General features: G+C 39.4%; 9 protein-coding genes across 9 annotated transcripts; 6 read left to right on the top strand and 3 right to left on the bottom strand.

Annotated features, from left to right (window-relative positions):
- Positions 1-55: 55 nt before the first annotated feature.
- On the bottom strand, positions 56-11,793 carry GCK72_017709 (uncharacterized protein; the record flags this gene model as incomplete). Its single annotated transcript, XM_053732220.1, has 36 exons — positions 56-256; positions 300-431; positions 477-609; positions 662-831; positions 878-1,336; positions 1,489-1,666; positions 1,711-1,920; positions 1,963-2,102; positions 2,149-2,295; positions 2,339-2,469; positions 2,522-2,756; positions 2,799-3,104; positions 3,152-3,415; positions 3,462-3,986; positions 4,219-5,095; positions 5,147-5,481; positions 5,525-5,666; positions 5,723-6,021; positions 6,068-6,173; positions 6,221-6,459; positions 6,503-6,601; positions 6,650-6,952; positions 6,996-7,278; positions 7,324-7,632; positions 7,679-7,803; positions 7,850-7,920; positions 7,966-8,074; positions 8,120-8,665; positions 8,712-9,095; positions 9,154-9,381; positions 9,424-9,521; positions 9,568-9,709; positions 9,875-10,704; positions 10,760-11,259; positions 11,312-11,521; positions 11,570-11,793. The coding sequence occupies 36 exons, from the start codon at positions 11,791-11,793 to the stop codon at positions 56-58; spliced, it is 9,690 nt and encodes a 3,229-aa protein (XP_053581133.1).
- A 365-nt stretch (positions 11,794-12,158) lies between these two features.
- GCK72_017708 (uncharacterized protein) lies at positions 12,159-13,924 on the top strand (the record flags this gene model as incomplete). The annotated part of the gene is made up of 3 exons (XM_003112761.2): positions 12,159-12,492; positions 12,540-13,138; positions 13,220-13,924. 3 exons carry the CDS (start codon positions 12,159-12,161, stop codon positions 13,922-13,924), a joined length of 1,638 nt encoding a protein of 545 aa, XP_003112809.2.
- Positions 13,672-14,894, bottom strand: GCK72_017706 (uncharacterized protein; the record flags this gene model as incomplete). Its single annotated transcript, XM_053732218.1, has 3 exons — positions 13,672-13,880; positions 14,437-14,578; positions 14,781-14,894. The coding sequence occupies 3 exons, from the start codon at positions 14,892-14,894 to the stop codon at positions 13,672-13,674; spliced, it is 465 nt and encodes a 154-aa protein (XP_053581131.1).
- Positions 14,052-14,647, top strand: GCK72_017707 (uncharacterized protein; the record flags this gene model as incomplete). Its single annotated transcript, XM_053732219.1, has 4 exons — positions 14,052-14,168; positions 14,212-14,298; positions 14,342-14,480; positions 14,523-14,647. 4 exons carry the CDS (start codon positions 14,052-14,054, stop codon positions 14,645-14,647), a joined length of 468 nt encoding a protein of 155 aa, XP_053581132.1.
- A 43-nt stretch (positions 14,895-14,937) lies between the features above and the next one.
- Positions 14,938-15,937, top strand: GCK72_017705 (uncharacterized protein; the record flags this gene model as incomplete). The annotated part of the gene is made up of 3 exons (XM_053732217.1): positions 14,938-14,968; positions 15,197-15,433; positions 15,486-15,937. The coding sequence occupies 3 exons, from the start codon at positions 14,938-14,940 to the stop codon at positions 15,935-15,937; spliced, it is 720 nt and encodes a 239-aa protein (XP_053581130.1).
- A 2,360-nt stretch (positions 15,938-18,297) lies between these two features.
- GCK72_017704 (uncharacterized protein) lies at positions 18,298-21,653 on the top strand (the record flags this gene model as incomplete). Its single annotated transcript, XM_003112500.2, has 5 exons — positions 18,298-18,414; positions 18,616-19,686; positions 19,735-21,183; positions 21,242-21,474; positions 21,533-21,653. 5 exons carry the CDS (start codon positions 18,298-18,300, stop codon positions 21,651-21,653), a joined length of 2,991 nt encoding a protein of 996 aa, XP_003112548.2.
- On the bottom strand, positions 19,255-24,465 carry GCK72_017702 (uncharacterized protein; the record flags this gene model as incomplete). Its single annotated transcript, XM_053732215.1, has 5 exons — positions 19,255-19,512; positions 19,603-20,701; positions 21,020-21,146; positions 21,244-21,442; positions 24,436-24,465. The coding sequence occupies 5 exons, from the start codon at positions 24,463-24,465 to the stop codon at positions 19,255-19,257; spliced, it is 1,713 nt and encodes a 570-aa protein (XP_053581128.1).
- Positions 22,286-23,696, top strand: GCK72_017703 (uncharacterized protein; the record flags this gene model as incomplete). Its single annotated transcript, XM_053732216.1, has 4 exons — positions 22,286-22,330; positions 23,115-23,293; positions 23,498-23,549; positions 23,592-23,696. 4 exons carry the CDS (start codon positions 22,286-22,288, stop codon positions 23,694-23,696), a joined length of 381 nt encoding a protein of 126 aa, XP_053581129.1.
- On the top strand, positions 23,915-26,280 carry GCK72_017701 (uncharacterized protein; the record flags this gene model as incomplete). The annotated part of the gene is made up of 6 exons (XM_053732214.1): positions 23,915-23,977; positions 24,061-24,117; positions 24,772-24,846; positions 24,903-25,604; positions 25,651-25,908; positions 25,960-26,280. The coding sequence occupies 6 exons, from the start codon at positions 23,915-23,917 to the stop codon at positions 26,278-26,280; spliced, it is 1,476 nt and encodes a 491-aa protein (XP_053581127.1).
- Between the last annotated feature and the right edge of the window lie 829 nt (positions 26,281-27,109).

The raw sequence follows: 27,109 nt of genomic DNA, 5'->3' as shown, positions 1-27,109 counted from the left end.
TAAGACGCTTTCAATTGTCGTTGGCATCTTTTTTAAACCGAAATAAACTTTCATTTCAAATACATCTCGCCGAGGTCACAAAAACACCTCGAAGATGCCAATGAGCAATTGGAAACTGGGAATGGAATGGTATCTGTGCAACACTATTCTGAGTAGATGGACAGATTAGTGGAAGACTTCGAGGGTTTCCAGCTCCTGTTCGTTTTGAACTCTTCAGAAGGACTGTCACGAACTGGTTCTGGCGGTTGTGAAGTTCCTGGAAATTACAGAACAATTGCCTTCTAGATTATTTAACTTACTCTAATTTCTCCTTGGAAAAAATGAGCAGAAAATAAAACACAATGTGATAATTTCACCATGGGAACGTCAGAGTCCGAACCCAGTTTCGGTAGTTCATAGTTGTCATTCACAAATTCTGCTGTTACAGTAACCTGGAACACAAAATGAAACATTAGATCAATTCTCTGAAAACTAACTTCTGCGATTGCAAGTTTGTATTTCAGACAAAATTGCATTTTCAGATAGGCTACAAGTTCGGTGAGATTATTCACTTTTCTTGCGTCCAGTTCTCGTTCTCCGTTTTCAATTTCAGAGAGGAAGCTTCGAGATCTAAAAGGAGGTTATCAATATTTCCGGAATAATGCCTGAAATGTTTACTCACTCAATTTTTTGCCCAGATTCTTCCGACTTTTTCTCATCTGGTTCAAATAATTGTTTCATTTTCAAAACAATATTTTTATCCAGAGCTAAACGAGATTCTCTTGAGATGCGAGCATTGAATCCACATAGAATACTCTCATCATGTGACTGCATAAAGTGGGAAAAGTCTTCCTAAACAATCATATAAAGACACTTTAGACAGTTTCAGAAAACTTACAAAATTATGATTGTCTTCTCTTATCAGATTTTTGAGAAGAGTATCTGCTGGGATCGAAAGATTCATTTCAATTATCCATTGAATCATCGCACTCATCATATTTCTTTGTACCGGGCAGTGAGTTTTTGGATAGTAAATTGGTTCGATCACACTTGATTTCACTTTCATTACGTCTTGGATTTCATTCGGTTGATCACTCAAATTCCTCAATTCCTGGTACAACTTCATCATTGCCAATAAATCTGCGTCATCCACGATTACAGTGAATTCTGGATCATATTTTCCTCTCAATTTCAGTCCGTAATGAAATGAGAGAAGACGGATGATTTGAAGACGTTGTTTCTCTTCTGATTTGTCAAGGGATGTTCGGATAGAGAGATTGGCAAGGATCCGACGAGTTTGTTGGGATAAAGATGAGGAAGAGGAGAAATAAAAGCGATGAGAAGTGAGGGTAATCAGCTGGAAATTATTTTAGTTGCTTTTCGCAAACTTAACTGCTGGATTCAGAAAATATAATTCAGACTTCAGGTACTAGATTCTTGGTTACAAAATTCAGAATCTAGAATCCAGAATCTGAAATCTTAATCTTAACTCCCGCCCCTTATCCTCACTTCATCTGAGCATTCAATCTCATCAGAATACCCCACAATAATCCTGAACGATGAATGAACAACTGGAAAATTCTTCAGCTTCTCCATCACTGTTTTCAGCTTTCCAATAGTCAACTGATCACTTTTATTGACATTTAGAAGGAGCCATATCGGTTCATCAACTAGTTTTTCCGATTTTCTGAAATAATCATTTTTCAAATACCAGTAGCGGTGACCACTTACAGTATAACATGGTCCAGTATCGTGTAAACTCTCCAATTCGCATTTCTTGTAACCTGCCCAAACTGGAGAATAGTTGTATATACCTCTGAATCATACTTCAAAAGGATCAGTTGTTTTGGTTCTGTCTTCAATATAAAGGAGGAGAAATTCATAAAACTATCCATACTGATTCTATCTTTCATTTCCATCTCTAACTTTTCAACTTTGTAACTGAAAATTTAATGTTCTGAGATTAAGCGTGAAGTTTCTCACTTCATCTTATGAAACAGAAGATGATGAACTATCATTTTGTCTTCCCAGGCCAGAAGATGGCATAGAAAATTCCAGAATAATTCTGATATTTTATGGTTGATCTCATCAAGATTGATTTCCGTGATGTTATCGAATAGTTTCTGAAACAATTTTAACATGAGGATAATAGAATTATCAAAAGCTTACTGTCTGAACAACATCAATCAACGAAGCTAAAGAAATTCTATAAAATCTGTCAAAAAGATGAAGAGAGTAACACATTCTGATCACTTTCATCGAGTAGTCAATACAGTTTGACATTTTTAGTTCTATTGCCCGGAGAGATGTTTCAATCTGGAAGTTTATATTCGAGAATCATAATCTACAGTCACAAAACCTCTGCAATTTCTTTATTCCTAGCTGTAATCGAGGATTGTAAATTTCTAGCCTCTGCCAATAAATCTATCGCTCTCTCATCATCCAAATCTTTCGATCTTCCTAATAAATCCAACATTTCGTTTTCTGTTTCTGAAAAAAAAACCACCACGACGGTCCAATTGTTTAAAGTTCAAAGACTTACTTTCCATCATAGCTATATCATTATTCCTTGACTCAACCATCTCATTGTAATGATTTAATGTCTCAAACCAGTTTGCCGACCCCATCTTCTCACAAATATCATGTCTCAATTCTCCATCACTAAACTGATTATCAATTATTATTGAGTCTTTGAGACCGGAATCATGAGTTCGGATACGGAAGAAAACTCGGAAGTTTTTATTCACTTCGTGATGAGTGTTTCCGATTTTTATTATCTGAAAAAAATTAGTTGACACCTAATTTAGTATCTCGCTTACTATTTCATCCTCCATTTGACTGTAATATTCTGCTTCTTCAATTTCTTTGGCCATCCCTTTATTCTCATCACAAATCTCAAAAAGCAAAACGGAATTTTGAGAAAGACATTGTTGCCGCTCAGTCTCTGTCCATTGATTCGATACAACAACTTTTTCGAATTTCGACTCCAAAAACTCCAATGCTCGATTGTCATCATTCACGAAACAAATTGGATCATCAACTAGCAAAACCAAAGTTTTCAAATCACACATAATAGTTACTTCTAGTTTTGGGAATAGTGATCTCATGGTTTTTCGGAGTTCTCTCTGAAAATTCTCTGTTTCTTAAAATGATTTCCCTATTCAAAACCTACTTGTCTCTGGTCTATTGGCAGCTGCCCAAAAACATGCAACGCTAATGCTGACCCCACAGAATAGGGGACACTCAGGGAGTCTTCGTGCATTATATCTGTTATTTTACTCTTCCATTTATCTTTTTCTCCACTCAATGCTTGAACCAGCCGCTCAGCTCTTTCCATTCGAATCTCACAACTAGAAATCTGGGATTCCAGTTCTTGTTTTTTCTGGCACATCTGACTGAATTGATCTGATAATCCTTGCAGTTTTTCTGTTACTTTCTGAAAATGTACAGTTAGTTTTTTGGGAATTGAGGGAATGACTTACCAACAAAGCCTTTCTCTTTACTTCCAATTGCTTCAAATGTTGTTTGACTAGAACTTCAGCTTTCCTTAGTCTCTCCCTCTTTGGTTCCACTATTTTACTGATTTGGTTATACATATCAATTGCCAGAACCCATCTGCACAATCCTTCAGCAGCCAGTGAACACTGTTTCACATTCTCCGGATCGAATTCCTCTTTCGATAAATACTTTTCTCTTATCAACTTCATTGTCTTTTTGCTGATTGTATCCCTTGCAAAGCTTCGGATTTTCGCAAGAAAATGAATATCAGATAGAAGTTTTTGACCGGAAACCCAATAATCATTTACAACTTCTCCTATTTCATTTGTTATTTTTGCGGGTTTGACACCAAGAAGAATACAAACAGCTTCCATACAAAGACGGACAGCATACGGTGGGAATCTCATAGTTTTCAGAGAGGATACATCACTTTGAGTCATGGTTTCGAGTGCTTCTACTGCTGATTCGAGTGCTGGAATCGCTGACGCCAACTCGGCTTCTGATTCTGCCTGAAAACCAAATCATACGTTTGATTTTTAAGTTTATAGATCAAAACTCGCCTTCAAAGACTGGGCCTTGGTAGCAGCCTCATTCGCCTTATTCTCATTCGCTGCCACCACTTCTCTCGCATTTTCAACATCAATCGTCTCCTTCTCAATTGTGCTCATAAGCATACTGTAATTATCTACTTTTTTCTCTGTTTCACGTCTAAGCCTACCTTGTCTCAATAGAAGTTCTCACTAATTGTGGTTGTAACCTCAAAAGTTCCCCTTGCATCCCTGCCACCTGCTCCTCTGCTCTCTTCATTTTCTCCATTCCTTTCTCATATTTTGTCATGGTTTTCCTGACTTCTTCTCTCTTTTTCTTTGCCAACTTCATTATTGTGGAAAGCATTTTCAACTTTTCAGCTCTCGTATTCAATGTTTTTATTGCTACCAGATCATCAATCACTTTCATTATTTGTTCGATTTGTTGTTTCGAGAATAGTTCAGAGTTATGCAACTCATCGAGGATTTCTTGTTCTTGTTCTTTCTTCGACGGATCTCCCCACCAAATCAGAATGAGCATAGAGAGCAGCATTCGATGACAGTTCATGAACCAAGAGAAATTAGATGACCTCATTACCAGGGAAACTTTCAAAGCTGACAATTTGGTTTCTAACATTTCCCATATTCCTTTTCCTTCCAATGTATGTTTTTCTCCGAATTCAGATAACATCAATCGTGTCAAATATCTTGGAGGCACAAGTTTATAACAGCAAATGCAGGTGACATCAGCCAGAATAGCGTCAACAAGATATTCATCTGAAGTAACTTTCAGTGCTAGAACTGTCTCTTTTCCATCGATAAGACAATCTCTAAGCACTCGATTCATCAAATCTCTCCACTCATCGATTGTCTTGATTCCTTGAGTTGTATAGAGCACATGTCTGTTGAGCTCTGTGGTTACTGTAAGAGCATCCAAAGCTTTCGAGGTGTCATTCCCAACTATCACCACGTGACCGTAGTTGGTTTGGTTCACTTTTTCAATAATGTTGATATTTTTAGCATCTGATGGAGATATAATTATAGAGTCGCATCTGATTCTCTTGTTTCGCTCCGCCAAGTCTTGAGTTCCACTGAAATTTTCTATTGAAACCATCCCGTTATTTGAAAAAACATTCACTTACTTCTTATAAATTGAGCACAACTCTCCTGGCTCAATAAATGTTTTCCCTCTCACCAGTTCATATTTTTCAGACATTTTCAAATCTGACACCTTCTCATAAAAACTGAGAATTCGGGCGTCGAGCATGACGTCAATCAGATGATTCTGAATTGAATCGCTCACGTCTTTGATTCTTATGTCTTTTGTCAAGTTTTTCAAAACTGCGTTATAGTTGGATAATGGGAATAGAGTTAGGCTTTCCTCTCCGTTTATATCCATCCAGTTGATTTGAAAGAGGAATCGTTGGATTCGTTTGTGGAATGTTTCAACGGAGTATGGAGTTATGAAGAGCATTTTCTGAAATTTCAGAGTTCAACTTGTAACGTTTTTCAAGTTTTACCAGAATCCGTTTTCTCTCGAATTCGTGTCTCAACCAGTCAATAACTTCAGATGTTGTATTCTCGATTCCTCGGATCAAAAAGAAGTTAGATCCCTCCTGAGCGTCATCTATATCCTTATCTTGTTGATTTTGATGGCCACCACTGGAAAACTTCACCCTGTTGAATCATCAAAATAAAAATGAATTTCTTCAACTTACAACATAATTGAACAGTTATCCACAAACTGTTTGATCTCCTCAATTGTGACTTTTTCATCAAGCGACATTGTTATAATATGCCAGCCTAGTGCATCAAGTTCCACCTGAAGTCGAGATAAGAACTCGAAGAATTCTTGACTTGGAGGACAGACAAGAAGAGGAATAAAGTCGGAATAAAGGATAAGGCCAATGGAATGAATGAGAAAGAAGTGAGGGGGAGAAATTTCCATCGATTCTTTGTGAGCATACCATCCATTCGAGTAAGGTACGTTTTTGTAAAATTCCAGAAGTTTTTCGTCCTGGAAATGGTTACGAAATGAAAGAAAAACTTTGTAAAACACTTACTGATTTAAAAAAGAAACTTCGCAGCTGCTGAACTGGTACAAATGTGAGAAGTGATGTTACAAGAATATTCTCGAACACTTTTTCACTGTTAGTTGCTATTTGTTTCCTAAAAAAAGAAATTTGAAAAGATAACAACTAAGGATAAAACCTCACTTTAGTCCCTCGACTTTTCGAATCAACTCCAGTTTTCTGTATTTAAATTCAGAATAATATTGAAGGACTTCATCGATTCTTTGTTTTTCTGTTGTTTCTAGTGTGGTTTCCTTGATGAAATCGTCTGAATTATCTAAGAAAACCATTGGAAGAAATTTCAAGTCATCAGATAGACAGTCGGTTTCTATGATGACTTTCTCACACGATGCGATTATAGGGAGTTCTCGCCAAGGGAATAACTGAAAAATTACAGAAATGTCAACAACAGGTTAGGGTTAATACAGTATTCTCATTGGTCAGTCTATGCACCCATTGTCTTGTTTTCTGACTCATGAACCCATCGATGACTATCCATTTGTTAGGACGTCTCATGTTCTTCAACTGAAAAAATCTTACATGATTCAAGAAATTTCTGAATTAGATACTGACCGACTCTCCAAAAACTTGAATATCCTCCCAGAGCCCGTACTCTATCTCTAAATCTGCTGATTTCAGCTTTGCTGCTTTCGAAATTATCCTTGATTTTCCCGTGAGACTTGCTCCACAAACTACAACTACTTGATGATTTTGAAGCAGATTAATAAGATCTTCAGTTTTTTCTCCGATTTGCAGAGGATCTGGGTCAAGTGCCTTCCGTGGAACATCTGAACTTTTGGGAGTTCTCGACGGTGTGGGGGATTTTTTTGGTTTTAAGAAAGTGAGATTGAGCAGGTTTTCAAGTAGTTTCCTATTCTGAAAGTAAACATTTATAGGTGGACCAAGGGGATACTGTAACCTTTTTGTTCATGAAGACATTCAAACTTCTGTAAATTGTGGTCTCGATTATCTGTTCTTGATCTAAACTCTCATTTTCCACAATCTTGGTTAGCATCTCTTCAGTATAGTTTCTCCAAAGATTGACTGCTCCCGAATAGTTTTCGAACTCAGAAATTATTTGAAACTTTTGAATTTTCTTCTCTCGATGAGCGATACTGTTCAGTGAAAGGGTTTCATCAATTTGTTTGTAATAAGAAGGAGAACCCAATTGTAGGTTTCTAGCAGTTCGAAGTGAAGATGATCTGTAATTAATACTGAAATGAAGTCTCACCACCTTAACTAATTACAGTAAGAACATAAAAGATGAATTCAAAGTGATTTCCGACTCAAAATGATACTTCAAATTTGCCAAATTGTGACTTGTATACACATCTTTTTCGGTGGATTTCCCAAGATATTCACAACTATTTTGGCCAATGAACACAGTTCCACCAAACAAAAGAGATCCTTCTATCAACATCTTGCTGTCCATTTCCTGTTCAGTGTCACAAATTGCGAATGGTTTTCCAAGAGCTCCAGCAATTTGACGCGCGAGATGCACATCGATTCCAGGTACTTTTCCATTGAAGCCAAAGTGATTCATGTAGATGAAATATCTGAAAACGTGACATTAAAGCGTAAGAAGAAAAGTGAAGAACGTACTTGACTGCTTCATCTATCAATCTGCAATCAACAATCGAATCGATTCCTTGAACCTCATATTCATATCTTGCAGAGACGGTTCCGACACGGATGAATACGTTTTCCATGTGGTAGTAGTAGCGGAGCTGGAAAAGTCAATCCAAAAATGGTATGGGCAAAATTTCGACTTACCTGTGATGTCCACCTCAAATCGTCGATGAATATGACCTGTTCATTGATAAATTTGTTCACCAGATGAGTTGCTGGAAACAAAATCTCGTAATATACTCCTTTGATTCAATTCCAACCTGACTTATAGATATGATACAAAACTGGCAAGAACTCCCTTCTCTCCTGTTTATGAATAGTTGCATGTTGACAGTCTCGAATGCAGATTTTCAGCTCACTGGCTAGGATCTATGAGATATTTTTAATGATAAAGCAATCATTATTAGAGCTTACTGTCATTGAATTCTGCTTCATACTATTTTCCATCTGCCATGTGAATGCGATCTTCAAATAAATCGAGGCTACTTGTATCGGTTCACTTAGAATACTCTCCACTGGACTCAGTTTATAATTCATTTTTTCAATGAGGAGTCTTATACGAGTTCTCAAAGTATACTTGATTTGAGCATCCAACTCATGCATCCATTTCTCCACGTGGCGTTTCGAAAGATTCACATTCACAGGTTTAACAAGAGAAATAGTTTCAGACTTCGTGGAAACTGAGATTATTTCCATTTTGGTGTTCTGTTCGAAAGTTGTGAGAGACGGGAATAGAAGAGGGATGTAAGATTTGCAGTTGGCAGGTTCTCGACTGTCACAAATCAATGAGAGAACAAGTTCATCCGAGAGAGTGAAGAGACGAGGGAAGACTGCACGTTTCTTTCGAAGATAGGCATGAAATCCATTCTCCATTCTTCCAAAGAGAACTTCCAACTCGGAAAGATCGATATTCAGTTGCTGGACCAGATCCATTTGTTCCAGAATCGGACGTTCTTCTGTCTGAGATAAAACATTTTTAGATTGAGACACCTTATCTGCCACTCACAATTTGGTTGTTGATGTGCAACCATCTCAATGATATCTTCTTGAAAGTTCTGAATTCATGAGGCATCTGATATGCAATGTCTTCTGTTGAAAACACTCCTTCTATCTTCTTCCATCTGATATCACATTTCTTGTACAAATGAACAAAAGTATTCAAATTCAGAAGGGTATCCAACCAATGTCTGATGTGATCAAGAATTGAAAACGCGTGGGGAGACGAGAGAATCGTTTGACTCCTTGCCAGATGAGCTTGCATCTGCACATTCAATTCAGTTGTCAGCAGCTCTCCTCCTTGATGTGTCACGAATGTTGCTGATTTCCATTGACTCCTCATTTTGTCTATAGAAGTTTCTAATACACGCTCTTTTTCGGCTTGTGCGCCGACCTGAATTGAGTGATTACAGATTTTCCCGAATTTCAAAAGCTGCTCTGAAAGTAGTTACCTGCTCAAACTTGTCCGCTTTTTCTATAAAATTCATCTCCAGAAGCTCACTGACAAGTGGATTTCCCTCAACTTTCACGCTGGTTTCCGAGTCTTGAAGTATCATTTTCCAGTGTCTATCTTTCATTGCTTGACAAGAAATTGCTCCGAGGACAGGTAGAAGTTTCTCGAATTCTACGAGCACGTTTTGGATTTTTAGCAGAGCTTCTTTTGAAGTTGTGACGTGTTCCTGAATAGAATAATTCATCGAGTTTTGAAGTTATTTCATTACGTTTATGATTGTCGCCTTCTCAACTAGAGAATCCTTTTCTGCCTGGAGTCGTTCTGTTTCAGCAACAAGGAAGTTGTGATCAACATCTGATATTCTCACTGAAAAAGGATTTTTGGAATGATTGAACTTATGAAAATAGAGTACTTCTCAAGCACGATTCATGATGAAGCAAGGTTTGGAAGTGTAATGTTGACAGTTTTGAGAAAAATTCGCAAACTTTTGCGATTCGGGCACAATCGATTGGGGACGATGGGAGACCGAGGAGGGATCGTTGGCCAATTAGTTTCTGGAATGAGGTATGAGGGATTCAGGGGATTCAACCTGAAGAGTTCATGGTTAGAAATTTAAAAATTTAATTACGTATTCAGGCGTTATGATTTAGGTTTCTGAATTCAGGGCACATCATTTCAGAATTTGGAGTTCATAATTATTCGTTACTCTATTCACTCACCTCATCTTTCCCTTTCAGAATTGCACTTCTTTCTTCCAAATTGCCCATTTTAATCTGCACTTTCTGAACTTCATTTATCCTCACTGCACTCCTATATTTCTTCAAACAATCCAACCACTCCTTCTCTATCATTTCACACTCATAATAGTTCTTCGATGTCTGCTCGGACACTTGTTTTGTTATCCATTGTCTATCATGATTGATCCGATCCCACACAAAGTTTACAAGTTGTTCCAATTTGAATCCTAATCTAGAGATCTCATAAAATTGACGAATATCGTAATCGGGCATTGTGAAGTACTCCATATAAACTTTGTATGCTTTTCCAACGCATTGAATCTTGTCTTTTATATTTGGGAGCTCATTTTGAACCTCTTCAATATTCCGAAGTTGCACCAATACATCATTCCTAAACAGCTTCCCAGAACACAAAACGAAAACTTCTCTGATTTTCGTATTCTTCACAATCAACCTTGTCAATATAATATGTTTCGTTCTCTCCTCCAACTCAGTAATTCTCGCCAAAGATCTCTTTTTGATATCTCGACTGTCGTAAATAATAAATCCTTTCAAAGTTCTCGTTCCTTGCTTCAAAACTTGCTCTCGAATATCCAGTACTTCTTTTGCAATCTTCTCCCAAAACTCAACGTCATCTGGGTCTTTTTCAAAGGAAACAAGCATTTCCTGAACTTGAGAAATCCGTGAATTTAGTTGCTCAAAAGGTTGCGGAAGTGGTTTGAACACGATGCTTTGCGAATCGAACCAATTTCTGACGTCAATCCATGCTTCAGTGAACATACGAGGGTAGATTTTATGGTCAACTCGGGGAACTGAAAGTTGGTTTGAGAGGCTTGGATTACCAGATAAAAAAGAAGGAAACATTACTTTTACAAATATCAAGGAGAATATTTATCCGTTGCCAGTAATCGAATTCCTTCTCATCTTCATTCAGAATTATAATCAGCTTCGCACGGTCATCCATGTCAAAGAACGTCTTCACTTTATTGATGTTCTCCATCACTACATCATAAAGCAATCTTGCCATTGTAGCAGCCACTGCATTGAATACGGTATGTGATGTGGAAGTGACAAACAGAGGAATCCAAGAAGCACCCTCATCTAACATCAGATTTGCTACGGCCATCGGCCATTCAAATGACAAAATTTTCTTGGTGTGAACAACGAAATCCTTGAGTTGTTTTTCCAATTCAAAAACACTTCTTCCATTTTCACTCAATAAAAACGAACAATCAATCAGACATCTCTCCCGGTATTTCTTGAAGAACATTGTGATAATTTTATTGTTTAATCGAAGTTGACTGCTAATTTTCTCTGTGTTTTGAGCCATTATATGTCTCCAAGGAGCTCTTCCAATGCAGGGGACTCTGGAAGTTTGGTAAAATTCATTTCTTTTTAAATATGATAATCAGAGGGTACCGTATTTCTTCTCTGCTCAAATACGCTTTAGCAGCCTCTCTTGTCCAATCCTTCCAGTTCAAATTCAGTTCTCTCAGTGTGGTTTCCAGCCCTCCATCCTTCAATTTCTCGGTGAGACTCTCAATTTGACCCTTCCATGCTGGAAAGGAAGGAAGACATTCTTCATGGAGTATATCCTCGGATTTGAAATCAGTTATGGTGGTTTTGATTCTGAAATGTTCACTAACGACGAAATTTACGTTTTTACTGAAAACTCACTTTTTCCGGATCGAAGATGCCTCTCTCGGTCGTTTGATTTGCTTACCGTCAATCTCCACTCCTTTAAAGAAAACAAGTCGCCCATTTTGTTTTTTTATTCGCTTCCCCTGATGGTTATGATGAACAAGTCTCCGATTACTGTAATCCAAGTCTCGAGGAATATCTCGACATGTTAATCCATGACATTTCTGATGATAGATGTTTCCAAATCCTACTTCGTACATTTTCAAAAGGTGAGAGGAGGAGAAGTGGAAGAAGTTCTCAGAAGTTGCTTACGGGAAATGAAGTGTGAGAATTCGAGTTTCCGCTTTGGGCGTGAGACATCGATGAGCAAGACTCTTTGACTTGTTCCAGATCCTGTAATTCCCAATAAACCGTGTTCAAAAATCCATGTTTCTTTCTAATTCTAATAATTCTAGTCAGATTACCCATTCGTCATCATAAAGTCTCTAAAATACACATCATTCATTAAACACTGATAACACTTCTCTAATTTTTCAAGATAAGACTGTCACATAATCTTTAATTTAAGTGGGCGTCGACACTTTATTTAAACCATCACGAAAGTAATCATTTCCGACAGTGCAAAATGTATTGGACTCTTCTCTTATTAACTTTTCTGGTTTCGGTGTCTGCAGACACCTGTCCAAATGGATTCACACTTTTAGATGCCACTCAGAAGTGTGTGAAACTTATTACAACGGCTGCTAAACATGCAGATGCGAGTGCCAGTTGTAGTCAATACGGAGGACATTTGATTTCTGTTCATAATGCAATTGATAACAGAGCATATCTCGCTTTGGCGTCTGCTTCCACCACTCCTTATTGGCTTGGAATCAAGTGTTCGTTGTCTGGAAGTCCTCAATCTTGTCTTTGGGATGATCAGAGTGGAAATGCTGGAACTTATAATGGATTTGCTAATGGTTAGTGTTTTCTCTGAAATCTATAAGTATAGCAATTCAAACTTCAGGTTATCCACTAGTCGAAGTTGGAAGCTGTGTATACTCTCCAACTCAAGGCTCATTCGCTGGAAAATGGTTGAGTGGAGACTGTGATACGATGGTTCTCAACTTCATCTGTGAGGCCTCAACGAACACTCCAGTCACCGATACATGCTCGTTCCAATACAATGGAAACTGCTATTTCCCAACATTATCTTCACTCTCTGAGCAGGAAGCTCGATTCGCTTGCCAACAAGAATGCGCTGATCTCGTTTCGATCCATTCGGTTGAAGAGAATAACTATGTTCAAGCTTTATTCACAAACAATGCCCCATCCTATATCAGAATTGGAGCAATGACAACTGACCAGAATGTGAATACATGGACTGATGGAACCAATTGGGATTATTCGAATGTTGGATACTCGGACACCAAACTCGGGTACTGCTGGAGTATGTCCCTCACCAATGACATCGTTAGTGCTGGAAAATGGATTAGTAGTAAATGTGATACTCCAATTCCATTCGTCTGCAAGAGAAAAGTCGGGCAGCAATGTGGATCTACTGCTGGACCAACTTTGGCTCCAGGACAATGCAACTCACCACAGTTTTATGATAATTCGGGAACGGTAAGTGGAAATAGAAACGGAGAATTTCTTTTTGGTCTCTCAAGCAAAGCCCTATTTTCATCAACCAACTATTTTTTTCAGTTCTACTCTCCAAGTTGGCCATACAGTTACATTGGACAACTAACCCCATGCAGTTATATCCTCGACACACCAGTTGGTTCACTTGCTGAAATTCGATTCCCAGTGATGAATCTCGATAATCAAGCATCCATCGCCATTTACAGCAGAATTGAAGACACGACTCCTCTCGTCGTTCTCCAAGGAAATAATGCTGGTAATCAATGGTACACTTCCACGACTAACACAATGAGAGTCGTGTTCCGTCCATGTGTCAACAACTGTCCAACTGATGGAGGTGTCTACAGATGGCAGGCAACCTTCCAGCCATCCAATCAAGTTACTCAACCCCCACCGGTTACTGTAACACCAAACCCAAATAATCCATCTGGATGTAACTCTACGATTCTCGTGACTCCAGGATACATCACTTCTCCAAATTACCCTGGTTTGTATCCTAACTTCTTGGAGTGTTTCTACCACTTGTCAACCAATGGAGGATATCGAATCAAATTGGATTTCGGAGCAGTTGATACTGAACAATGCTGTGATAACATTGTAGTTCGAGATGGTCCACTTCTAGGAAGTCCAGTGCTTGGAGTTGTTAGTGGAAGCTGGCCTGCACACGCGAAGATCTTCCAGTCTACTTCCAACTCAATGTTTGTTTCATTCACAACAGATGCATCTGGACAAGGAATGGGATTCAGTGCAACATTCAATGCGTATTGATTTTCTCATTTTATTTAATTCTATGATACTTGTGTATAGCGTGTCGGAAATGTATTTAATTACCGGTGATAAAACAATGAAATGTTTGCATAACCAACTCTTTCTGATAAAAAATGAATAAGAGAAAATGATACTCTCGAACAACTATTTCCTGCTGACCCTTGTGGTTTTCATCATCTGTATTATCCACGTGGAATCGAGTTGTCCTGTAGGATATGACCAAGTGAATTCTAAATGTATTACTGTAAGTTGCTCCAGAGGATTAACTTTTCATTCTGAATTTCCAGATAACCCCTCAACGATTTACTCATCATAAAGCTCTCCTGACATGTAAAGAGAAAAATGGTCATTTAGTTTTTGTTCAGAATGCTATTGTAGGTTTTCCAGTAATCTGGTGATTTGGAATTTTTGTTTCAGGACAACACGGCAATAGTAAACTACGCATCTAACATTACTTCTCCAATGTGGATCGGTGCAATATGTAAAGTTAACAAGCAGCCAAAAGAATGTACTTGGGATGATGGATCCACGTTGGATTACAGTAACTTTTTGCCTGGTCAGTCGTTTTTTATATTCCTTCTTATTACGAGCTTTCCAGGCTATCCTGTAACCAATATTGGAACATGCGTCTACATAGATTCTCCAAATCAACCGCTGAAAGGAAGATGGATCAGTGCGACTTGTGAACTTGATGAATATCATGCAATTTGTGAAGCTAATTGATTCATTTTACCCCAGATAAACAATGTTTAGATAACCTTAATATTTACTTGAACTGATTAACTTAATTGAATGAAAATATAAGATAGATGCGTTGAGGAAGAAGAAGAAAAAGCGAGAAAAGAAGAAGAATGACCTGAATTTCTTGGAAGAGAAGGGATGAAGTGTCGTCCTGCGTCTCCTTCTTATCGTTCTCGTACACGCATTCACCTTCTAAATGGACTAATTCGACCATTTGCGGTTCAATCATTTCGAAGAAGAAGCAGAAGAAAAATAAGATTTTATCTATGAGAATGTACATTTTGGCAGTTTTTTCTTTGTTTGGTGAGTGTTTCTTTTCTAGAATTTAGAAAATAGTGTTTCGAAGAGTAAGTGGAGTACTGTAATTCTTTGTTTTTGATTCAAAAATAGTCGGATTTTACAGTTTTCCACTAGAAATTGCATTGAGTTTGTGATACATTCTGTACTTTTCTCATTTTCAAGCTGAAAGTAAAACAGTGGATTATTAAACAGTTATCTCAATTTTCTACTTCGTATAACCTTTGTTTCCAGTCCTATCTGTATCTGCTGAGAAAGACCCGAACGCTCCCAGCGAATGCCTCTCCAAATGTCTTACCCCTCTTGCAAAACTTCAAAGAAGTTTCTCTTACGTTTTCAACAACTTTGAAAAAGTTTGTGACCTACTTGAAGACGGCGCATTCTGCTCGAGAAAATGTAATCAAGAGGACCAAACAAAGTTCTACCAGTACACAACATTCTATCGAATTCATTGCATTGACTATGAGGAAGGTCGGTTAGAAAAAAAACAATTGTTTTTATTTTGGAAAACAAAATGTTTCAGACATCCAAGAACATTTGACATGCATTGCGAAGGCATCCGAAGATGCTGATTTGGTCTGCAAGGATAAATGTAAACAGGCACATAAAGTTGAAAAGACGGCGAGCAAGGAAACGAAGATGAAGAAAGAATGTTTGACTTTGGAATGCTCGACGCTTTGTTATTTCGATGAACTTGCTGAAAGCTGCCCAGAAGCTAGAAATGTTTTGTTGGTGAGATATCTGAGAAATTTACAATTACAGTCTATTTTTTTCTATAAAATCAACATCGGTCAAGTTCATTCAATGGCTTCTGGAGTTCACCCAATTACAATGGAAAAGATGCTTCCAGAATGCCGTAACCTCCATAACACGGAATATATGCGTGCCAAACTTCTCGCTTCAAGCAGTTCTCTTCTTATGGATCACACTCCGTCTGAAATGGAAACTGAAGAAAAGCCAGTCATCACTGCTTGAAATGACTTTTAATTTTGTATCATAAATAATGATTTACGGGCGTTTCTTATTTTTCAAATTTGAATAAATGATACACTGAGTACATGTTTTCTGAGAAATTCCATGTTTTTTTCGATTCACCTGGCTTGCCATTTCACAAGGAAAGAAGCGAGGCGAGAATTTTTTCTTTCGAGAAGAGAAGAATTTCAAGGCGAGAAAAAGTTTTGTCAATAAAATTCAGAAAGAGTACAGCTTTTTTACAGAAAGAGTACTTTTTTCGGCAGTCAGCGAGTTTTACTGAATGGAGATTTTAATGAATTTTCTATTATATGACCTTATTTTTTCTTTTTATTCCTTGATTCAGCGAAAAAAAAGTTTCAAAACAACAGAATTTTATTTTCGGCCTACGGTAGTTTTTAAAGGCGCAAGTTCAAATGGTGATCGGTCTCGAGTGGAAAATGTTTTATTTCAATTTTTCTTCTTCTTCTTTTTGCACAAGAAGCTTTTCCGTTTTTTCAATCATTTCTTTCTTCCTTTTCCATTATTTTCTTGCTAAACAGAAAAATATTTAATTTAAATTCACTTTATATCTCTCTTCCCCCTAATGATTCATCCCTTCCCATTCCTCGGCTCAATTAAACTGAAAGCTTTTTTTTCTTCCTCCCCTGAAAACCGCTGTACGAATTGTTCTGTATTTTTACATCAAGCTCGATAGAAAAGTGACAATTATTATTTTCATCTCCCACCGACCTGTTATCGAGCGGAAATGATCGGTCATTGTACGATCAACCGCCCCAATCGCATCGTTTAATTTCACATTCATCTGTCTGCACTTTCCCCGCCACGTCCCTCTCTTTTCATTTCCCTCTTTCTATTTCGTTCTATTCTTCAAAGATAAAAGATTCGTCACTTTTATCTTTATGCAAATTCGAAAACAACCAGACAGAGGAGTACATTCATCATTTCTTTCTTTCGAATTTCGGTAAAACTTCAATGCCTGATGAATTTGTGTTTGCTTCAAATAAACAAAAAGATGCAGACTGATGTCGACTCCCTCCTTTTATTTTAGGTCAGCTTCTTCCATTTCTTATTTCTTCTGTTTACTTACTTCGCTACTTCGAAAATTCGGAAGCAGTGAGAGAGTGAGACTCTTTTCGAATATTTTCTTTTCATTAAGAATCGTTGGTTAATTTGGTTTCTACACTTTGATTTTGAAAACATTGCTATCATTTTATCACCTCTCCCTGGTCTTACATATAACTTGGTTCTTGGTTTCAGGATGATGTCAGTATACAATATCCCATCATGATTTCGAAATTGTATAACACATAACGTATTTCGTCCCCCTTCTTGCGGTCGGTTCCCTTTTTAAAACGCTCTTACTTGGTCCGTCAACGTCATAGCTTGAAGGAGAGGGGCTCTCCCCTCTCCTCCTCCCCAGCTTTCCCACCTCCTCTCCTTCGTACTCATTCTCTCCCTCTCTATCCTTCTCTCCGTTGTCCCACTCTGCTCCCTTCAGCCCGGGCTTCATTCCCTACTCAACACTATTTCGCTGCACGAAATACTGCGAGACGCACACGATGAGAGCGGACGAGAGTGTGCATATACTGATGTCTGTGTGTTGAAAGCATCTTCTTCGGGCTTCCTCTGCCGACGAGCTCGCTCTTGCAGTCAATCGATGTGTAGTTGGCAGGGAGGGAGAGAGAGGGGAGAGCTTCTAACAGCATTTTCGGCTCCTCCTACTGGGAGAATAGAGGAAAGGCCCATTCTTTGGGCGCGCAAACTCACAAACTCTGCTCATCAAAATAGTTTTCTTTGCTTTCTTATCAGTCATTGCTCCCCTCTCACACTCTCATTTCGCATTGACGTAGTTTGAGTTTCATTTCACTGATAGTTAAATAATCTCATCAGTTTTGCAGACTCTCACTTACGATGAAACCATTTAGAAAGAAACTAATTCTTTGAAATTCCGAGGCAGTTTTTTCCGAATAATTTTTGAATCTTTCCGCCAGATTTCCCTCTCCGCATTGTAACCTCTACCCTCTCGGTCAACGTTGCCTACTTTGAAAGATCGTTGAGCGTGTCCTTGAAACAAGCCTCGCCAATTTCGAAACTTGTTGGTTGGGTTGAGTAGTTGTTGTGCGTCTGTCACCATTTCATTTCATTTCTGGCCGTCGTCGATATATTTTTGGGCAGGCAGCAACCGACACACAACACGCAACGATCGAACAATTTTTTTATATATTTATTTTTGTTGTTTTCCCGTTACTAACTTCTCATTTCTCCCGCTGATTTCACATGCTTTTCGTCAAGATATTCTCTTCTCTCTCTCGCTTTTTCGTTCCACTCAATTTTAAGCTATATTCATTCCAGGGGCCAAGATGGGTAAAAAAGACAAGAAACAGGAGTTACAAGACCTCAAGCAGGAGGTCAAAATGGACGAGCACACCGTCCCAATGGATGTGCTTGTAGCCAGGCTGGAGACCAATCTCGAAACGGTAAGGTGAAAGAAAAATAATTCTAAAAATAGAAATAAAACATTTCCGGCAGCGTATCTCTCCTCTTTTGAAGGACGAAATGCTTTGTTGCGTGTCGTGTTATCATATCATTTATCTCAATTTCTCTGTTTCCTGTTTATCACTAGCATCGTTGATGATACAGAAAAAAACACTCTCATCTAATTATTGTTTATATTTCAGGGATTGACTCGCCAGAAGGCTCAAGAGATCCTCCAAAGGAACGGACCAAATGCTCTGTCACCCCCTGAAACTACTCCAGAATGGATCAAGTTCTGTAAGAACTTGTTCGGAGGATTCGCCATGCTCTTGTGGGTTGGAGCCATTCTCTGCTACATTGCATACTCTGTCGATTACTTCACCATGGAGTATCCATCAAAGGATAACTTGTATCTCGGAATTGTGCTCATGACTGTCGTCGTCATCACCGGAGTCTTCCAATACTACCAGGAAAGCAAATCATCAAAGATTATGGACTCGTTCAAGAACATGGTTCCAACGTTCGCTCTTGTTCATCGTGACGGACAAAAACAACAAGTCCGTACCGAAGATCTCGTCGTTGGAGACATCGTCGAAGTCAAGGGAGGAGATCGTGTGCCAGCTGATATTCGTGTCATCTCTGCTTTCGGATTCAAGGTTGACAACTCTTCCCTCACCGGAGAGTCTGAGCCACAATCCCGATCCCCAGACTGCACCAACGAGAACCCACTTGAGACCCGTAACATCGCCTTCTTCTCCACCAATGCTGTCGAAGGAACCGCTAAGGGAATCGTCATCTACACTGGAGATAACACCGTCATGGGAAGAATTGCCCATTTGGCTTCAGGACTTGACACCGGAATGACCCCAATTGCTCGTGAAATCGAGCATTTCATCCATCTTATCACTGGAGTCGCCGTCTTCCTTGGTATCTCCTTCTTCATCATCGCCTTCATCCTTGGATACCATTGGCTTACCGCTGTCGTTTTCCTCATCGGTATTATCGTCGCCAACGTACCAGAAGGATTGATCGCCACCGTTACCGTGTGTCTTACACTCACCGCCAAGAGAATGGCCAGCAAGAATTGCCTCGTCAAGAATCTTGAAGCCGTCGAAACTCTTGGATCAACATCTACCATCTGCTCTGATAAGACCGGAACACTCACCCAAAACAGAATGACTGTCGCTCACATGTGGTACGATCAAACCATCCACGAGTGTGACACCACCGAGACTCAAGTCAGCCAAGAAAAGAGATCCGGAGCTAGTTTTGAGGTTAGTTTCTATTTTATTGAGTTCCTTCTCTAATGAATCAGTTTTCAGGCTCTCGTTCGCATCGCCTCCCTCTGTAACCGTGCCGAGTTCAAGGCTGGACAACAAGACACCCCAGTTCTTCGTCGTGATTGTACCGGAGATGCTTCCGAGATCGCCCTTCTTAAGTTCACCGAACTCACCCAAGGAAACGTACTCGCTGTTCGTGAAAGAAATCCAAAGATTGCTGAAATTCCATTCAACTCCACCAACAAGTACCAAGTCTCTGTTCACGACAACGGAGATCACTACTTGCTTGTGATGAAGGGAGCTCCAGAGAGAATTTTGGATGTCTGCTCTACCATCTTCTTGAACGGAAAGGAAGTTGAACTCACCGACAAACTCCGTGAGGAGTTCAATAACGCCTACCTCGAGTTGGGAGGAATGGGAGAACGTGTTCTTGGATTCTGTGACTTTATTCTGCCATCCGACAAATTCCCGAAAGGATTCAAATTCGACGTTGAGGAGGTCAACTTCCCATTGAAGAACTTGAGATTCGTTGGACTTATGTCTATGATTGATCCACCCCGTGCCGCTGTCCCAGATGCCGTCGCTAAGTGCCGTTCTGCTGGAATCAAGGTCGTCATGGTTACCGGAGATCACCCAATTACTGCTAAGGCTATTGCCAAGTCCGTCGGAATCATTTCTGAGGGAACCGAGACTGTTGAGGATATTGCTATCCGTCGTGGAGTTCCAGTTGAGGAAGTCGACCCACGTGAAGCCAAGGCCGCCGTTATCCACGGATCTGATCTTCGTGAGATGTCCGAGGATCAACTTGCCGAGATCATCAAGTATCACTCTGAAATTGTCTTTGCTCGTACCTCCCCACAACAGAAGCTCATGATCGTCGAAGGATTCCAAAAGCAGGGTCAAATTGTGGCTGTCACCGGAGACGGAGTCAACGATTCGCCAGCTTTGAAGAAGGCCGATATCGGAGTTGCTATGGGAATTGCTGGATCTGATGTATCCAAACAAGCCGCTGACATGATCTTGCTCGATGATAACTTCGCTTCAATCGTCGTCGGAGTTGAAGAAGGACGTTTGATTTTCGATAACTTGAAGAAGTCTATCGCTTACACCTTGACATCTAACATCCCAGAAATCTCACCATTCTTGACCTACATCTTGTTCGGAATCCCACTTCCACTCGGAACCGTCACCATCCTCTGTATCGATCTCGGAACTGACATGGTTCCAGCCATCTCCCTCGCCTACGAAGAGGCCGAATCCGACATCATGAAACGTCAACCACGTGACCCAATCCGTGATAAACTTGTCAACGAACGTCTCATCTCACTCGCCTACGGACAAATCGGTATGATCCAAGCCTCCGCTGGATTCTTCACCTACTTCTGGATCATGGCTGACAACGGATTCATGCCATGGGATCTCTACCAGCTCCGTGCTCAATGGGATTCTCGTGCCTACAACAACGTTTTGGATTCATACGGACAAGAATGGGTATGTTGAATGCCCTGCATTTTCCAGTGAACTCATCTCAAACTTCTCTATTTTTCAGACCTATGCCAACAGAAAGATCCTTGAATACACCTGCCAAACCGCCTATTTCGTCTCGATCGTCGTTGTCCAATGGGCCGATTTGATCATCTCCAAGACCAGACGTAACTCTCTCGTCCAACAAGGAATGTCCAACTGGACCTTGAACTTCGGTCTCGTCTTCGAAACTGCTCTTGCCTGGTTCATGTGCTATTGCCCAGGACTTGACAATGGGCTCCGTATGTATGGACTTAGGTAAGAGAAATCATTATTTCCACCTGAAAACAAATCAAAACGTGTTTATTATTTTCAGATTCTCCTGGTGGTTCTGTGCCCTTCCATTCTCCATCCTCATCTTCGTTTACGATGAAGTTCGTCGCTTCTTGATCCGTAGATATCCAGGAGGATGGGTCGAGCGTGAGACCTACTATTAAACATCATTGCCGCCGCCGTCGAGGATCTTGTAGAATTTTTTATTTTTTTATCTTTTAGTCTTTTTTTGCTTGAATTGTTTTCATCGTTTCTCATTCCGAACCTAATAATTCTCTTTCATTTAGTGATGCTACTTTCTGTCGTCTTTTTTGAAACTTTGTATTGTCTTGTCAAAAATTCGCATGTCGACAGATAGTCTTATCCTATGCCCTCAATTTTTTTTCTCGTTTCGTATGTCAAGTAGAACTAATAAATCATGCTCGAGAAAAGAACAGAATTGTTTTCAGATTTTCAGATGCTGGAAAAAAACTAGAAATGTTCTCAGATTTATTGAAAAATTGAGAATTTTTTTTCATTTCAGGCTTGGACAAATACCGAAACAATGTTCAGCGATTGGCCGACTTTGTATCCATGTTGGGGCGGAAACGAAAGTTTCAGACTTCCACTGCTTTTTTTGAGCCAAGAGCTGGAGTCCCGCCCCAAGGTTGTTATCCAATTCTTTCTAGGAAGTGTTTTCTTCGTAAATCATTAAACAGTCACTAAAACTATTGAATTATTTATGTTTTTGAGAAAATCTGAAAATTTGTAGTCTACAGTTTATGCCTATAAGCCCCGCCTATTTCCCATAGTAAATATGGCGACTGGCGGATACCGTGAGATGTCGGACACATTGCTAGAGGTGGGTATATAACTTGTCGATTCATATGTATATCGTTGTGTAGGAGTACACAAGACAGGATGTTCAGCGATGAGCATCCGGTTATAGCATGTTCAGTACTGAGCATCTGGTGAGAGGTCAGATATTTCATTCGCCATCACAGCACCCTGCACGGGGAACGCGCAAGCGGAAAAACGAAAATTAGCCGTAGGGCACGTTCGCATTGTCTACAGTAATACTCAACAGAAAAGGCAAAATTTTACTGAGTCGGGCACATAAAATCTTGAATATCTCGATTTCCAAAAATTTGTTCTTAGAATGCATATCCATTTCGTGTAGAGGAAGACTTTTTGTATAATTTTGTAAATTTTCATACTTTAATGTTGCGTTTTCGTGGTGCCGACTCGAGATTTATGTAAAATCAGTATTTCAACGGCGCCTAAAAAACCGAGTTTTTCGGTGTTATTTCAGCTGGATTTTCAATTTTCGAAGTCGGAATACTGTTTCTGAACAGAAACAAATCAGAAAATGAGAAAAACATAGTGTAAAATCTCTGATTTTGTGAATTTCTCAAATTTTCGAAAATTCACAAAATCTGATTTTTGTTGATCGCCGACTCTCAAGAGACATTGTTTTTCCATTTTTAAGACTTTCTGATGCTGAAAATGTCAGAAAGTCGCAAAACTATCCTGATTTCTCTAATCACTAAGCGAGAGAGTATGCGAACGAGAGATACGCAGACAGAGGGAGGAATTTTGAAAGCTGTGCGCGTTTCGCGTTTTTTGCGAGCTTGTTCCTCGTGCAGGGTACTGTGCGCCAGATATTCAGGACTGAAGGATCGGCAGAACATCAGAACGTGAGGAGTTCAACTTTCTGCAGCAAGTTAGAGGTTCTGCAGCAAGATGGAGCGGTGAAAGTGCCGGGTATCAATGGAGATACATATATTCATATTCCAGCTGGAACTGGTAGTCACACGAAAATGAGGTAAATATTCGAAAGAGAAGTGAGAATCTACAGATATACGGAGTAATAGTAGAACAACAATATAATCGTTTTTACGAGTTTATTATCGTATTTTCTTTAATAATCTATCCTAGGATAATACATAATGCTTTGAAGATTGCTCGGACACACAGATGACAACAATAAAAACAGTTTCCCCACAAAAGCCAACTTATTTTCTTGCAGATTAATCGGAAAAGGAGTGAAACGACAGCATTCGATAGGCCATGGTGATCAAGTAAGAAATAGTTTGCAATATTCAAAACGAACATGTTTTCAGGTTCGCTTAAAGGAACAATCTTGCAAGTACTTCAACAGTTTCCTTCAACAGTTTCTTGTCCCACGAAAATTCATAAATATAATCATCCTGGGAAACCGTGTATGATGATAAAAATGTTTCAACAAAAAATAATTCGTTTCTCAAATTTCAGGTGAACTCACGCGTGAACTCGAGAAAACGCTCCGACGGCGTTTTTCAATTGTAAACGTGGCATTCGTGGCTTACTGACCAATTTAGTACCCATTTTACTTAAAAAAAATTTCATTTCACTAATTTTCAAAGAAATTTATACATTTCTCATACATCAACATATTCGTTAAGAAATGTCGTCAATTCAAAACAACGACATGAAAACGATTGGATCTACTGAACCTGATTACACTTCAGTAAGTTGGAAAAACTTGGCTAATCGCTCTTAGAGAGATTAATTTATTTTATACCCTTCCACTCAAATAGATCATTCTTCCAGAGCTCATATCCATCTACATCTTCTCTTGGTCGCACGATGTCTTTCGGTTCGGAGAGAGTATGTTTCAATGAATTTTTAGTTTATAGAATAGAGACACAGCATCGCAAGGCGTCCGATCGTGAAATGAGGGCCAAATTTGAACATGGCAGATTTTTCTACGAATGTTACGCCTCGCGAAGCTGTGCCAGTAAAAACGGCCTATACAGGTTGAAAGGGGATGTTTCAAAACCTATAAATCAACTTTCAAAAGTTGCTTCCGTGACTTGTAAGTGTCTGAAAATTCCATCTGAAAATTGACAAATCCAAAAATTCATTAAAAAAAGAGAAAAACAACGGTGAAACCATTGCGCTGTTTCCTCCCTCGAACACACTAACCTCCTGCATATGGACCCACAATGGATCCATCGCGCTTTACCTGTGTGCGCCATGCAACCACTTTCGGATTGTGTCGACGCAGTCTTTAGAAAGGTGATAGGAGGAGGAGGAGCCGAGAGAGGGAGATACAGTAAACCAATGGTAACACTTGTCGATTTTCAGATGGAAATTTAAGATACTTACAGATCAAGGAAGCTACTTTTGAAAGTTGATTCTTAGGTTTTGAAACATTGCATTTCGACCTGTATAGGTCGTTTTTACTGACAATAAGGTCCACTTAAAAGGTTCCCATGTCAGATTAAAATGACACTGTTTTCAATCATTCGTATTTTCCAGACAATAAATTCGGAAGACACTCTCTTCAACATTCCGTCTTTGAGAACTGATACACTGCATTCGCTATCTGGAAGAGTAAGCATCAAATTTTGAAAGCCAATATTGTTACAACAAATCAATTGAACTTTCAGAACAGTCGATCTTCGAGTGAACCACCATCGAAACGACGGAAACTGGAAGCGGATTGGGAAGAAAGTAAAGGGGAGATCACTATTGCCCAGCTCAAAGAAATGGAAACAAGAGGAACTCTTCTTCGACCAATCTACGGAGACAAGTTGAGTGAACTGAAAAATGTGCCAGTCGAGAATATGTTCGATATTCGAAATGCTTCTCTTCCTGCAATCATCGTTTCCAACACGGATACTGAGTTGACACGAGCAATCATACTTGAGGGGTGTCATCGAATCTCGACAGTTCTCGATCTCGATTGCAGTTCGAATGGATACTCGAATTTCCGGATTGACATCATAATGTATGAAGTCGAAGAGGGAGTGTTTACGAAGGCATGGGCACAATGCTTACCGTTGAAGTTCTCGGAATCCTTCAAATCGGAATCATCTGTTTCCTCTCGGGTAGAATTGGATTCGATACCAACAGTCATACTGAATATTGGAATGCAGATTCACTCGAATAAAGAATTCAGGACAAAAGGCGTCTTCAACACTCACGATTCTGCTTTCTTTACATTCAAATTTCTGGAAAGGACGACGAGTGACGCAGAACTGACAAAAATGCGAACGCATCCTCAAGAAAGAGGAACTTTCTGGAATCGATTGGTGAAAGAAGGACGTGTTCTTGCATCTGGGAATTCACAACTCCCAACCCTTCGTACTGTTAATGATGCCGAAATCGCAGAAAGAAACTGTGAGAAAACTCAAGGATGGTTCATTTCCAACTGGAAATCGGATCTTCGTGATTGCAATGAAGGCCAGTTGCAAAGATGATGACGGAACAGCTCAACTTCTGATTGATCATTCATCGAAATTATCTGCTCAGAAACTCCACAACTCACTTCAACTGATTCTGGAAAAGGCCGCTGGAAATGTGGATAAAGAGAAAAGTGAAGAATCGGATTTCGTGATCCATGAAAAGATAGAGGAGATCGATTCATCTTCTATTTGCTTTTTCTTTGCAAGAGTGAGTGAAAGCCATAGGGGAATTAAGTTATAGTGATATTGCTAATTTCAGTTACCGACAGAGGAGATACCACTGATGATTGAAAAGAGTCTAAACATCATTGTTGCCGAGCCATCAGGCGAAACTATTCACCAGATGTCAAAATGGCCGGTTGAACAGAAAACGACCGCCATTCTAAACAACGTGATCTACGGTGGAGAAGGGCAGCCGCGCTCATGTCTATTGGTAGGGGAGAGACTTCTTCCACGTGGATCGAGACATTTAGCACCAATGTCGTCACGTAAGCTCTCCAATTTTGTATCTAAATGGTTTCCGGGACAAAGTGATGGTGAGATTCATACAGTGCGAGGATTTTTGACTGTCCCCGAGTGAACCGAATGTTTCTCAACACATTTTATAATTATTCTTTAAAAAATCTATAATTTTTGTATACAAAATCTAAAATAAAGTTTATTTAAATGCAAAAGTTGGAAACATTCAACAATAACTTTCGACAACACAACATAACGAAAAAGTAACAAAAAAACAATTACCACAACTTATTGGGAAACATCAATGTTTTTTGAACTTCTTGGCACCTCTTCTCTTGATTCCTCTCTTCTTTCCGCTCTTTTCCTCCTCTTCTTCCAGATCTTCGAGCATCTCAGCGAATTTATCACCAGCCATTTCATAGTCATTGGCTCCAATTTCTTCATCACTTGATCCATCGTCTTCTCCAAAAATGTTGGCAGAGCTCTTCCCTCCGAAACCGCCTTCTTCATCGTCGTCGTCCTCATCTTCATCATCTTCTTCCTCGCCATCGTCTTCCACCTCATCATCATCGTCGTCTTCAGATATCAAACTCTTCATTGATCTCTCCCGGTTCGAATCTCTCCAGCAGTTGATCGAATTCTTCAGAGTTAACAGATTCGGCGTATTCCCACTCATCTTCTCCTGACTCCTTCTTCACATTCTTCTCTTTGTTCAAACTAGAAGTGTAACGATGAAGGAACCGTTCGTCCGCAGGGATCTCCTCACGACGTTTCCGAGTGTATTCCTGTAAATTAAAACTATTTTTCCATTGAAATATAGATTACTTACATTAGAACCGACTGCCAACTTTCTGACTCCCCATGGATCATGAGACTTCTTTCTGACAATTCGACTTCCGGTTGTTTTGGTGACATCTTTCGGATTACGGAAAGCAAATCTATCAAGGAAT

The sequence above is a fragment of the Caenorhabditis remanei genome, chromosome V (genome assembly GCF_010183535.1).
Source record: "Caenorhabditis remanei strain PX506 chromosome V, whole genome shotgun sequence".
NCBI classification, from domain to species: Eukaryota; Metazoa; Nematoda; class Chromadorea; order Rhabditida; family Rhabditidae; genus Caenorhabditis; species Caenorhabditis remanei.
The sequence above is the reverse complement of the archived record's forward strand: the minus strand, read 5'-3'. Positions and strand labels throughout refer to the sequence as shown.